This window comes from Lissotriton helveticus, chromosome 3_2 (genome assembly GCF_964261635.1).
Source record: "Lissotriton helveticus chromosome 3_2, aLisHel1.1, whole genome shotgun sequence".
Taxonomy (NCBI): domain Eukaryota; kingdom Metazoa; phylum Chordata; class Amphibia; order Caudata; family Salamandridae; genus Lissotriton; species Lissotriton helveticus.
Window position 1 is genome coordinate 48,434,150 of NC_136062.1, and position 13,734 is coordinate 48,447,883.

Sequence of the window (13,734 nt, forward strand, 5' to 3'; positions counted from 1 at the left end):
ACTGGACGAGTGCTTCTCACTTGAAACTGGACTAAGTAAGAAGGTAGACTTTCTAACAAGACAAACCTGGCCCTGGCCCTGGTCCCTGTAACTGACTTGTGCTCCATCGTGGTAATCTTTAACCTTTGACTTTGCCCCAGTCCAGAGATTGGCTGTTTGTGCTTTTTGACGTTACTTCTTTTAGAAAACTTAAAAATTTAATATCTCCAGTTTACTTAGTATAATTCAACCAATCAGGGTTTTTGAAGCGTCGGAAGGCGCTTAGGAATATTTTGAGGGTCGGAAGGCGCTTAGGAATATTTTATTTATTAAAATGTACTCTATTTTTCTAAATTGGTTTGGGGATTTTCTTATGCTGTGCTTGATTTTATCACGGTTTGAGGGTTGCAGAAATGCTTTACAGATTGCTTCTATGATTTGTCCGAATGCTTTTGTTACAAGCTACCAGACCACTAAGCACAAGTTTATTTAGTGACTTTTGTGGTTAGACCTGATAAGGACTGTGTTTATTACTTAAGTGGGGCTGTCACTCCTCACAACTAAAAACTAAATTTCTTACAAGTAGTAAGACTTATTATTGGCTGCCAGAATAATAAACACATTTCTCTGTATCTTTCATATCAAGGTTGACTTGTAATGGCATCCAAAGGGTTACAGGAAAATATTATGATCTCAAATGGGGGTATTACAAGGTGCTCAAGCCTGCTTGCTGGCAGAGAAATGAGTTTCCTAGGATTCAATTACTATAACATATATCCGTGGCATATTTGTGTTGCTGACATGTGTTTCATGTGGGGTTTTAAAAGTAGGTACTATTAAAAAGGTGATTTGAATGTGAAAGAAATATTAAACACATATTGTGACTGGGAAGGCCCTGTGAGTAATGGCTTGTCATACATTTTCTTGCCAGGAGCAGCCTCATACAAAAAAGAATCAACTATTCCCCTATATTAAACACCAGCTAATGTATATTTATAACATTTTCCTTAGAAAATATATTAATTTTACAGAGCTTGTATAGGTTGTTAAGTATACATTTTATCTGGCATTCATTCTTAAACTCACATACGAACAGGGGGTGCATTAATTTTGAGCTTTCGTGCTGAACTAGTAGGATTTCCATCTTATGGAAATTAACAAAAGTTGGAAAAGGATCATGTGCACCTAGAAACAACATTAAAAGTGTTCTTCAAATTCCCAACTACTAGTCATACGAAGAATTGGGTCAATACATGTGAAGTGTGAATTTGACAGTAAAAGGGCATGAGTGTTTGTATTTTCGAATGCATTAATCTTAGCAAATTCATACAACAATTTCTGTAACACCCTTGTTGATATCAATTAATAGATTAAAATATAAGGTAGGCATTTATATGTAATGTATTTAAGCTATGTATCAAATCCAAAACTTATCACCACAGATTTATACATTATATTGCTACTAATAGTTTACCAAGCTTTAGTGAGACATACCTTTGTGCCATACCTATTGGAATATAATTCAGAAAGACAGAAGCCTATGCATTAATTTTGCTCTACTAAACATAGAGATGAAGTAGCTTTTGACAAAGTTGATTTTTTTAGACATGAGAGGATTTTGTAGAGGAAGTCAAGATAGTGCAAGACCTATAAATGAAACTGAGTACATCCTGGAATGCCACATTGTAACTGTCTTACTTTGTGCTAAGATGAACAATAATTACTTGTTTATGTCCAGAAAAGAGCAAATAATAGTAATTTGTGGGATAACTAGGTATTTTGACTAAATATATCCCATGTCATTGTCCTCATTCGCTAGAACACACAAAAATGGAGCATTTAATGTAAGGAATTCGAACAAACTTTACCAAGCTTGCTGAACATGAATGGAAAAAATTCAATTAGTTTTAGTAGTTTATATTTCTTTTAATCTATCATAAAAAGTAAGACAAAAACCACATATCAACCTTTAATGCATTTATTTGCTGTTTATACATTGAAAAAACGAATTCTCACAGATGAGAAAAATCAGGGAACAAAAGATTCAGTAATTTTCTTGGTGGTTAACAAAATACAGAAATTCAAGGAGTGCAACTTGCACCGCATTGAAAAAAAACACATTTTGTTAATAAGGATATTCAAATATAGAATTACTTGAATGCTGCAACACACAAAAACATGTAAAACAACCAATCTATACACAACGGGCTACTTCTCCCTTTAAATAGTATACTTTTTAATCCAGTCCTTGTCTTCTGCAAGTAATTAAACGGGTGTTTGCAATACAGCGGTTAATTGGTCCACTGAAAAATATCTACTGTTATTAAAACTAGTGTTCTGCTTAGCAGTTACTTCATTTAATAGATTATGCAAATAACACACGCCAGGTCACTGGCAAAATACTTATCAAGAAGAAATAATACCTATAATCAAATCAATAGCAAGAATCATATTCGCCCAGATATACTTTCTTAGCCATGGCTTTTCACACAACGCTGAAATATACATTGAGTGCTATTTCATCTTCAAAGAGACATTCATAAAGTGCCTTTCATGTCTTCGTTATTTCTGCGCAAAGGAACTGGAGACCTTTTCAAATGGCAGAAACAGGTTTGGAAACCTGTTTTTTCTTTTTGTTACGAGTAGAAAGTCAACACACTCTTGTGATTTCCCCTAACCAGCAACACCGGGGGTAAGTTCTTTGAAAGAATTTCTAACCAAGCCATATATAGGTAGTCTGACACCGTGCTTTTTCTTGCCACAGGTAGGCTTCTATAAAGAGAGGAAGACACATTGACATTATACACTTAATACTGATCCTTAAATAGGTGTATTGAATCTTTTTTTATTATGGATAAGTATATATGTTAAATCATTAAAAAAGTGTTTAATATTCTGCTAATTTTCAATGGTGCATACATTAAATTAATCGGAGTCACCAACAACAATGTACTTCGATGCACTAGGCTGCTTCATTTCTAGTATGAGCAGGAATGATAGAAAAACACATTTTAGAACTTTTAATGGTACTGGGACTCTGGATTATAGGGATTTCAAAAGATCAGCAACATAGCTAAATGTATTAACAAGGTAAGACCATAGCTGAACAAATGCTCGCCTTCAGTGACTAATTGTTCTAGCCTTTGACAAACAAGCATCAGCACTCAGGATAGTGTAAGGGGTCAACTAGTAGGATTTACTGTGTATTTTAGCATGACCATTACTCTATGTTTGAACATAATATTGTCTGCCCATACTAATTGCAAACTGATGGGCACTACATGAACCTGCAGAAATTCAACACTAGAACAGCTTTACAGCCAGTTAAGCAACCTGTGCTACACTGACGGGATTGGTAGGGTATTACTGCTTGAGGGCAGCTTCTTTTACAAGTGTCACTCCACTGTCAGGTGCAAGTTATATGATACAAGGTCAGCTAGACAGCATTAAGTGAAGCAACTTGGTGTGGTTTACTTATGAAGGGCTGCCCATCTATCTCTCTGTCTGTCTATCTGTCTCTATCTATTTGTTCATCTGTCTATATAGACATCTTTCTGTCTCTCTGTATATCTATATATATTCTTTGTTTCAAGTATGTTTTCAATAAGATTTAACATTTGTTGTGCACAAATAGAAAATCACTGATAAACCACTGTTTTTTGCCAATTAGTGTTAGCCGTAATGTCTCATTGCACAGCTCGTGACGTTACACGTAATGTCACAGACCACATCACGAATGAACTAAATGATGATACTGCGTCATCTCACCATTGACATCATGAATGACATCACTATGTATGTTCAATCATTTGTATATGTGTTATTTGATGACGATGTCTTGCTATATATAGTTCAGAAATATCACGTCACCTTTGGTTCAAGTACTTGTCCCATGCCCAGTATGAATATAACCTACTGCATATGGGCTATTACCAGGCGCTGGGGGAAGTGGGTGCGTGGACCTATCAGGGGCCAAAGGCCATAGCTTAATTGGAGTGGAATTGTACTTTCCAGTTATGGCAGGGAGTCATTCTCTGTAATGCTGTATATATATATTTAAAATATAATTTATTTTATATTTTATAATTTTTTTATTGTGTTGCACACGATACTTACAAAACAATGAGGTTTGCAGACCTAGAATGTTCCTGCAGAATTTCATTTAGACGCACTTGACGATAACTCTGTAGAGAAATTAAAAATACTTATTTTATGCAATCTATGTTTTACTAAAGCAGATCAGTATTACGCAGTCAAGCATCTCCATTAATAAACAGTACAAAGTTTAAAAATATGTGAGTTGCAAATGTTGAAACAAGCTTCAGGTTCAAGATATACAGTTCAATAAGTGAGATAAGTCAAAAAATGTGCAGACACATTGTGCTTCATTGTGAGTGCCCGGATATAGGGTGTTCATGTGACACAAACAAGGTAACTGTTGTTAGTGGAGTTAGGGAGGATATCATACTGAGGCTCACTGAGTGCAAGAGCTGATCTGTGCCTTACTGTAGTTTTTTATCCACCAGATTAAAGCTGCTGACTACTGTTTTCGAAGCTCAACACATTAGCAAAATGATTGCTAATCTGAGACGTCGGGTGACATAAAACGTTGATTTTGGATAAACAGATATTTAGGGTGTAAATGCATGAGACGTGAATGGGACTGTTGCAAAGGGAAGACCATTGAGGTCATATTATCGGATTCTTCTTTAGGTGATGTCTCCCCTCCTTTGGAGCACCCCAGCACTGAAACTACAGCCCCAGAAGATTGTAGGTGGTAGAGCTTTAGAATAACCAGGTTTTCAGTATTTTTGTATTTAAATATCTCAAAATTCTGTCAAGAACGAATTTGAAATGAAAACCTATTCCAGTAATGTGGGGATAGATAAGAAAACAAATTGCCTCCATTTCCAGTGGTTCGAATTAGCTGAGCTGTTAGAAATACGTACTTTAACATAGGTGTTGAATAGGGATCCAAAGAGAGGTTTACAGACCAGATGGGCTGCCGTATAAGTACCACCTGTGGTCTTTACAGGAGGACGTCATTTACAGCTACCAGGAGTGCATTTCCATAACCCAAGCGACTCGTTATGAGAGCCTGGGCCACAGTTTTCCTTGAGCTAATGGGAAGCCACGGGAAAACTCTCCTGAGCAGTCAAAGGTTTACAAAGAAGGAACAACAGATGGAGTTCACCCGTCCCACATAGGCAGCGTGTCATCCACCAGAATGCCCAGATTTCTTACCACCTCCTTAGTGCAGATGGCATCATCAAGCTCATCTGGCCACCAATCCTCTGACCAAAACTCCTGTGCCTTGTCAAACAATAGAAACAGAATTTCAGTCTTCCCTCCATTCATCTGTAAACTGCTGTTTCATCCAAGGAGCCACTTTTCCCATACAGTTAGTAAACCTAACTTTGGTAGTTTCTGAATCCTGCCGTATGGAGATCACCTATTGAGTATCGCCTGCATAGGATAGGATTTCAAACCCATAGGATTCCACGATCTTACCTAATGGGACCAGAAGTATATTTAAAAATGAAGGTCTCAGGAATGACCCCTAAGGAACCCCCCCAGTTGTTGGTATCAATCCTGGATTAAACAGGTAGATAGAAACAACATGAGTTCTGTCTTCCAGAAAATCCCTAAAACAAGGTAATACCTCTCCATAAATTTCAATATCGTACAGTGTCTGTGGGATGGATGAGATATTGAAGGCAGCCAAGTGTATGGTATTCCAGCCCATTGCCACAGGTGGTCTATCATACAAAACACTGAAAACCTTTGTTAATGTTAATGTTACCACAATGTGTATAGCGCAACAGCTGCCCCTGCAAAGGCCTTTGGCATCGCTTTGTTTGCCTAAGTTGGCAGGGTTTGCCCAGACGTGGGTCCCTTGCTCACTCTACCACTGGATTCAAGATAGTCTGGCTGAATCCGAAACCGGTCCCAGGATGCTTGTTTCCAGTCCAGGGAAGACATGGCTTGGCAGTTTGGGCTGGAATGTTCCCATGAGGCACAATGCCAGACTGATTTGCATATAGCCATGTCTGAACTGGGGTGGTGGAGTGAGCTAAAGAATGGTGATGGATTAAACCCAGATCAGTTGACTGGGGTGAGTGTTTGATTTGCTCAAACGCTCCGTCCTTCATCCCCTTTGGTATCGCCCCAGCAAAGGCAGTGAGGTTTTGAACGCCAGAAGTCCTCTGCAATTCTGAAAATCCCAGTTATTCGAAATTTTCAAAATGAATGCCATCCATCAGGCTACTGATTCCAATACAGCAGATGCCTTTCATTTGGGTTTATTTTTCTTCCTGCTAGTTTTTCAACACATAATGTAGATTATGTTTACCCTGGTTTCTTGTTTTTTTACATTTATATCACAAAAATCTCTAATTCTGGCCTGATTCTTGCCTAATTCATGACCCCTACATCTTCATATTATTTTGTTTTACTTATAGGATCATTTCCTTCTTTGGGTGGGGGCATGGGGTCACCCAAATCTCCCATTCATTTCCACATGGAATCGTATCTATCAGTAGACAGTTGTTGTCCATAGGGGCACTTTTCTCCTATTTCCGCATTATCTGTGCTCCCTGATTTGCTTGTCTCTCGGGCTTAATTTTACTCTTTCCATTGACAGTGCACTCATTCTCTTATCCTTCTTCCCTCCTCTATCGCCCACTCCTTGCTTACTGTTATGTTTAAAATATGTAGCCTTTTAGCTTACTTCTGTTTTGTAATCTGTAGACTCTTGTTCCCTTTGCTGCATCTGCCTTAAAATGTTACCCTTGTTTCTCCCCCTCTTTGTTCAGCCTGTGCTACTTTTTCTACTCCTCCTTCTTGTACCTCCGGTTAAGATGAAATTAGAAGGCATACTTTGAAACCCATGGTATTTGTTCCCCCAATGGTTTCTCTTTCATTTTCAGAATTCTGTTTTATCTTATCATTTCCCTTCTTCAGAAAGTGAGGCAGTGCTGAGATCATTTTAGGTCTTGTGCCTAGAAACAGTTTTAGCTACAGTCTAGCTGTGAGACCACATCCTCTTCCCTTTGATCGGTTGAGCTGCATTTTTCTTCTGCCTACCACAGCACAGAACTTGGGGGAATGGGTCAGCCCACTTCTTGGCTCTCTTACCCTTTCAGTGACGCCATAATACCTGATCATATGTGCACATTCGCCATAAAAGAAGTGCACTTCAGTGCCAGAGCTGGAGAGCCAATATTTTACGGTGCCAATGCTTTTTCTTTCAGCTCCTTTTCCTTTTTCTAGCCTTGTTTGTTTGAACTAAGTCTACAGGTTACAATAATTGATAGCCAAGTGGCCCATCTGTTATGACCAATAAGATTAATCTTTTTCTCTGAAATGCATTAAAATTAGTTTTCTATGCACCTGCATGCTACGAATCACCCACAGTGTTCTATTACCATTATATGCTATGGTTATTTTTAAATGTAAATTTTTTATTGCAAGCATACAGCTGCAATGTTAAGGCAGCAATGTATTTTTTTATCTTAAAGGCTTATGCCTGCAATACATATTTTTAAGTGAAACATCACACCCACCAATTTGGCAAGGCCACAAACATTGACTGTACCAATACTTGTTTAATATTATTTTTTACTCCGGCCACAGGATTTAAAACATGTTTGGGAGCATTTTTGCCTCATTCTACATCAAATTGACTTGCTAAAAATTGATTATCTTCAAAACTAACTTTCATAAACACCAAGACGGTATTCAGATAGCAACACATAGTGACCCTCAGGTCTGAAAAGCAACATCAAGGAGTGGCACATGGTCCAGTTATATGCACATCCATGATTTTTAGGTCTCGCCTACCCAGCGCGCATCCGCTGCATAGGAGACCTTTAGCCGTCGTACAGCTCTTTTTCCAAGCACATACTTGTGCTTGTGGCGGCATACATGATGCAGGAGTGCGCAGCGCCGTGCCATAAGCAAGAATGTGTGCTTTGAAAAAAAGCAAACAGCTGCTGCTTAGCGCGCGCACGCACCCCCCCTTCCCACTTGTTTACTTCTTCACGGCTCAAGGCCGCCCAGCTGCAAGAGTTGTCTCCTGTGTGTGCGCATGTGCACTCCCCCACCCCTCCCACTTGTTTCCATGACACCTGGTTCACCGGACGCCATGCACATGTTTAATATGCAAGGTTCCCTGCCCCATTACGGCCTGTCCCTAGTGTGTGTATGTGATTTACTGTCCCATGGTATAAAAGCTCCGCGGCTAGGGTCTTAACTGGGAGGAAGAGCTCAGCGACTCAATGTGCTGTGGGACTAAACATGGTTGCTCCTGTCCCTCATGCTCTTTCCACTTGCAATAGAACCCCTTACAGAGCATCCAAAGGCAAAAAACAGACAATGGAAATCCTCTAACAGATGGGTAGACGTCTTGACTCTTTAGGCGTTCATTTGACATGTGGGCCAGACGAGAGGTGGTAAGCCCTCTCCCCAGACCCAGCAGGGCAAGTCCAAGCATGGGCCGCTGTGAAATCGGTCACTAAACTTGAGTGTTTCTTTGAAGTGAAAACAACTGCTTAAGGTGCACTTTGAAAACCGTGCTGTGTTTGTTCGTTTATGTAGGCTTCATTACAGCCACCAGAAAATCACAGCACATCTCAGCTAACTGAACAACAGCTAAGCCATTGCCCTTTAACATAGCAATGTTAGCTTAATTTTCTGATGTTTTGACTGTGGTGAACTTTTAATGTGCAAAGATTTAGCATTCAAGGTTGATCGCAGAGCTCATTGAAAAGTGACCTTTAAAAAACACACAATGAGATTGAGATCTTCCTGCTTCATTTCTTTACCGACCAACATTGCTCTCATTTTCTACACACACTATGGCAGGCATGGACAACAGATACAATTTAACAGTTGTGGCAGGGAGTTTCATATAGACGTAGAAACAACTGCTAATTAGTGCACATGTTTACCTAGTTGAAAGGGTTTAAGAGTTTCAGTACACTGCTCTCAAGGGCAGGCATTCCCTCAATTAAATATGTTACTTATATGTAACCAATATCTCTCATAGGCATTTAAAGACTTGTTTTAAAGACTTGCTTGAATTAACGCATCACAGCAATTTCTTTTCTGTGGGTCTTTGCACAAGCTGTGTCAATGATCTGGCAAATTTCCATCTGGTGAGCTCCTATCCTACCAAGCGCTCTCTCGTCTCGCACCCACCGCAAGGGCAGGCTGCTAGACTAAATAGGGTTTGAAGCAATACCCTACTAGGCTCGTCCAACAGTTGCTCATCTGCCTTTTGGAGCTGTCAAGAGCACGAGACGGGCCTTGGGACAAGAACCGCTGGACAAAAATTAACATCCTTAGGCCGAGCACTAGTAGGTAAAATCTGGGTCTTGAAACATTGTGTAGGTTCTGCTCAGGCCTCCCACCTGCATTGCTCTTCTGCTGCTTTGTCCACTCATGATGCCAATTTGTACAGCGGTAGGTGCATGCCTACCTTCAAAAAGGTGCACAACTAATGCTCATGTCCCCAACTTCTATACTTGGGAGAGGTGTGGCGCAGCGGCCAGAGCAACTGACTCCGGAACAAAGGAGTCCACGGTTTGATAACCGCCACTGGCAGCAGCTCTTCATCATGTGACTCTGAGCAATTGCTCCCTTAATCTCTCTAACGGCCCCCAGCGACTTGAAACCCTTGAGGGGTGATAAGTTTGCGCTTTACAAATACGAATTTTAGAAAAGATGTAGAGGCACCTAATTATAGCAATGAATCCATACTCTCTTGAATTGAAATATTTATTCTTTTACTACATTCTTTACATTTGTTGTAATCCCAAATTCTCACCAAAATGTTTTTACATCAATTTTACATCCAGAGTTTTAGTAAGGACGTAGTTGGCAATTTTCAAATCACTTTTATAAAGCCATGAAATATTTAGCCTCATCCTTAATTACATTTCAACATTATAAAAAGGACAGATATATTCCAAAACTCATCGTACGTTTCCACGCAGAACAGCAGAATTCTCAAGCCATCAGATGTAAATATTAAACAAACTTTAATTTTGGAGTTATCCTTCAGTGGCACTGGATCTCCATCTTTAACAGATTGTGGAAGTCCCTGGTACAGGGTGTTGAAGACAAAATTGGTAATGCACTGGTCACAAATTTCTCCTTGACGCGTTAGATGGTGCGTTCTCTCTACTCTATGGTTGCCTGCAGTACTGGTCCTAACTTTGATATAAAAAAATCTCACTATCGTCAACCTTAGATAGAGTCCTGCACAGAATAGACAGGGACTCATCAGACCCAAATGTGTCAATTAAAGGGGCACACCTTGTTAGAAATTGCAGCATAGAATCAACTGCTGCATCGAATTAGTTAAAACCAATCTTTGAAGGCCTGTGCAGAAAGAAGCATTTTTTCATTAACAGAAAATGGAAATGAGTGTTGAAACTTTAAAAAGAACCCTCCAATAGTGCATATTATTATTATTATTATTATTAATAGAGATTTATTAGAGCGCAACTAAACCCGTAGGCGTCAAGGCGCTGAAAGATGGTAAACGGAAAGCTCAAGGAGTCACCAGGGGAAGAGTTACTAATATGCTTCTTGAAATAACCAAGTCTTGAGTGCTTTACGGAACAGGGTATGGGAAGGAATCCCCTTAAGTTCTTTGGGGAGCGTATTCCAGAGTCTGGGCGCAAGGAAGCGAAAGGCCCTTCCCCCCCATCTAACTTTAGATATTCGGGGAACAGCCAGCAGGTTTTTACTGGAAGAGCGAAGTGCTCTACCGGGGGTATAGTAGGCCACAAGAGCACGAATGCCTTCCGGCCCAATCTCATTAAGGGCACGATGTGTAAGGCAAAGAGCCTTAAAATTAATTCTCGCCTGCATGGGGAGCCAGTACAGGTTTTTTCTGATAGCCGTGCCCGAGGAGCGTTTAGGGGCCCCCACAACAAACCGGGCAGCGCATTCTGCACAGTCTGAAGGCGCTGGACCAGACCATTGCTAATGCCCAAATACAGTGCATTGCAATAGTCCAGCCTGGATGCAATAAGCGCAACTACGACCTGTTTGCGTGCATCAGGGGAGAGATAATGAATAATCTTCCTTAGAATCCTCAGAGCATTGCAACAGGTGGACACAGTCCTGCTGACTTGTTTGTCAAGCGAGAGAGTGGTGTCCAGAATGACCCCAAGATTGCGGGCAAAGAGGGACGGCAAAGGGCAGGTGCCAAGAGCAGGAGGCCACCAGTCCATTGACCAGATCTCACTTTTGCCCCCAAAAATGAGGACCTCCGTTTTCTCCCCATTCAACTTAAGGAAGTTCTTAACCATCCATCCGGCGACCGCCTCCATACAGTTTTTAAAATTATGGGCAGTTATGCTCACAGATTGAGAAATGGAGACCATAATCTGCGTGTCGTCGGCGTAGGAAAGAACTTCCAGCCCAAAAGATCTTATGAGCCTGGCGAGTGGGGCAACATAGACGTTAAAAAGCGTCGGGCTCAAAGAAGAGCCCTGAGGAACCCCACACTTCACAGGCTTAATGGGTGACATGTACTCGTCTAGCTTAACTCTTTGCTTCCGTTGGTCGAGGAAGGATGATAAGAGGCTAAGTGCGGGACCCTTGACTCCCAGCTCGCTGAGTCGGCTGGCCAGAATAGTAGGGGACAGGGTGTCGAAGGCCGCCGTCAGGTCTAATAACACCAGTAAGGTGGGCTGGCCGGTGTCGACCTTGAACCGGATGCTGTCGACAACCACTGTGAGCGCCGACTCAGTGCTGTGAGTCCTACGAAATCCATGCTGTGAGGCATCCAGGGAGTTGGTACTATCCAGGAAGGCACTCAGATGAAGGTTAAGGTGTGCTTCCAGGAGTTTAGCAGGGGCAGGGAGAAGGGAAATGGGACGAAAGTTCTTTAATATCCCAGGATCCAGAGTAGATTTTTTCAGTAGGGGCTTGACAATGGCCAATTTCAAGGAAAGGTGATAAACCCCCTCTGAAATGGCCAGATTCATAATCTCCATCAAAGGGGGCAGAATGGTCTGTCTGCAATCTTTAAGAACCCTTAAGGGGCAGGGGTCAAGCGGTGACCCGGACGTTAGCTTGTCCAGCAGCATACTGAGATGTTCAAAAGTGATGGGGGGAAACTGGGAGAGGGAGTGGGAAAGGGCAGGCGGTTGGGTTTCCGAAATAGGGGTAGGAGGGGTGGAAAGTAGGTGACTGGAATTGAGGGCTTCCAGGTCTGTGTAGATATCCAGAATCTTCATATGGAAAAATGTGGAGATCTGATCACACAGGGCCTGGGAGGCTGTTATAGGGTCAGGTGTCTGAATGAGGGAAAGGTTGTCAACTATCTTAAACAAATCCCTAGGTGACTTAAGAGAGGACGTTGCATAAAGAAGGCTGAAAGAGTGGATCAGGAGTACCTCTTTTCTGCTTCCTGTAGATAGGATGAAAAATCAGGCATAGGTGGCAAAGCCCAAACATGGCGGTAGGATCAGAGCTTGCGAGCATGGAACCAAGATCAAGTAAACAATTTAATTGACAGCATTTTTTGGAGAAGGTTCTTGAAGTCTTCCCACTGGTGCATACATTCACTAATTAGTTAATGAAGGCAGGAACAGTAAACTACTCAAAAGAAATATAACAAGCATTGACATAGCCAGTAGGTCTCGCTTTTGTGGAGAAGTGTGGCTCACTGGTTAGAGGCGGCAGACCCGTAAGCAGAGAACGGCCCGGGACCAGGGTTCGATTCCCGACGCGGCAGGGTCGTGGACCAGGGTCAGCGGACTCAATAATTCTCGCCTCGGTGCCTACTCTAGTCAGAAACCACACTCGGCAACTCTGGGCATCAGCTTGCCTCATCTTCACAACGGCCCCCCCAGACCGCCGGGGATGCTTGGTCGCACCTTAGAGATACCCATCAGGGACCATCTCTCTGGGTGAGCCAAGACGGGTTCCCCAGCGGTCGAAGCGTGGAGATACTCCTCCGGGAGTCGATTCCTAGCGCTATATAAACCCACAATTAAATTAAATTAAATTTAGGACCTTATAAGTGTTTAGTTATCCAGCACAATATCCTTGGTGCAACAACAATAAGTGTTGGATGGCTAAACACTTATAAGGTCCCAAAGACGAGACCTATTGGCTATGCCAATGCTTGTTTGATGTGGTGTTATATTGATGGTGGGTACCATGCTAAGTCCCAAAGAGTGAGTCTGACTCAGTTGCTATGTTCAGACAGCAATAATAAAATATTGCCTAGTCCGCCTACCCATTATAAAATCATGGCCATTTATCATTTCAGTTGTATGGCAACAACATCTAAGTTACTGATGGTGTCATTTCGTAAGTCGTTACCCTTGCCCATTTTAGTGACAATGCTGCAGCATCACTAGCTGTGCCTCCTGTGAAGTTTTACCTTACCCACATGTTTATACTTGTTTGTATTGTGTTCACTGCAGTATTATCACTGCTTCCAGACAATCATCATTAGGCCAAATTGTGTGGCCCTGCAGCTTCTATGGGGCAAGGGAGGCCTATCATTTATGGGCCAGTACCTTGGCTGTACATGTCTCCCTCTGTGGTGGCTCGTCAGTGTGCTCTGTACTATCAGATGGCCATCTGAACAGCAGGTGGTCGGAGTCTCGGTAGGTCCTGGTGCCAGTGTTTAGAAGGGTCCGCCTTCCTATTGTGGTTGCTATCATTATCCACAATCTATGCTGGCACCCTTTGGCAGAAAAGTGAGGCAGATGCTCACGAGCT

The 13,734-nt window shown here is 41.7% G+C and overlaps 1 protein-coding gene across 3 annotated transcripts in view; it reads right to left on the reverse strand.

Annotated features, from left to right (window-relative positions):
- Positions 1–1,943: 1,943 nt before the first annotated feature.
- The window catches only part of SLC12A1 (solute carrier family 12 member 1), a 425,119-nt gene continuing 413,328 nt past the window's right edge, over positions 1,944–13,734 (reverse strand). For all 3 annotated transcript variants that reach the window (XM_078684807.1, XM_078684808.1, XM_078684809.1), the window contains exons 26-27: positions 4,096–4,163; positions 1,944–2,751 (exon numbers count right to left, since the gene is read on the reverse strand). In XM_078684807.1, coding sequence (XP_078540933.1) covers positions 2,616–2,751; positions 4,096–4,163 — 204 coding nt within the window. In that variant the 3' untranslated portion in view covers positions 1,944–2,615. The remainder of the gene's footprint in view (positions 2,752–4,095; positions 4,164–13,734) is intronic.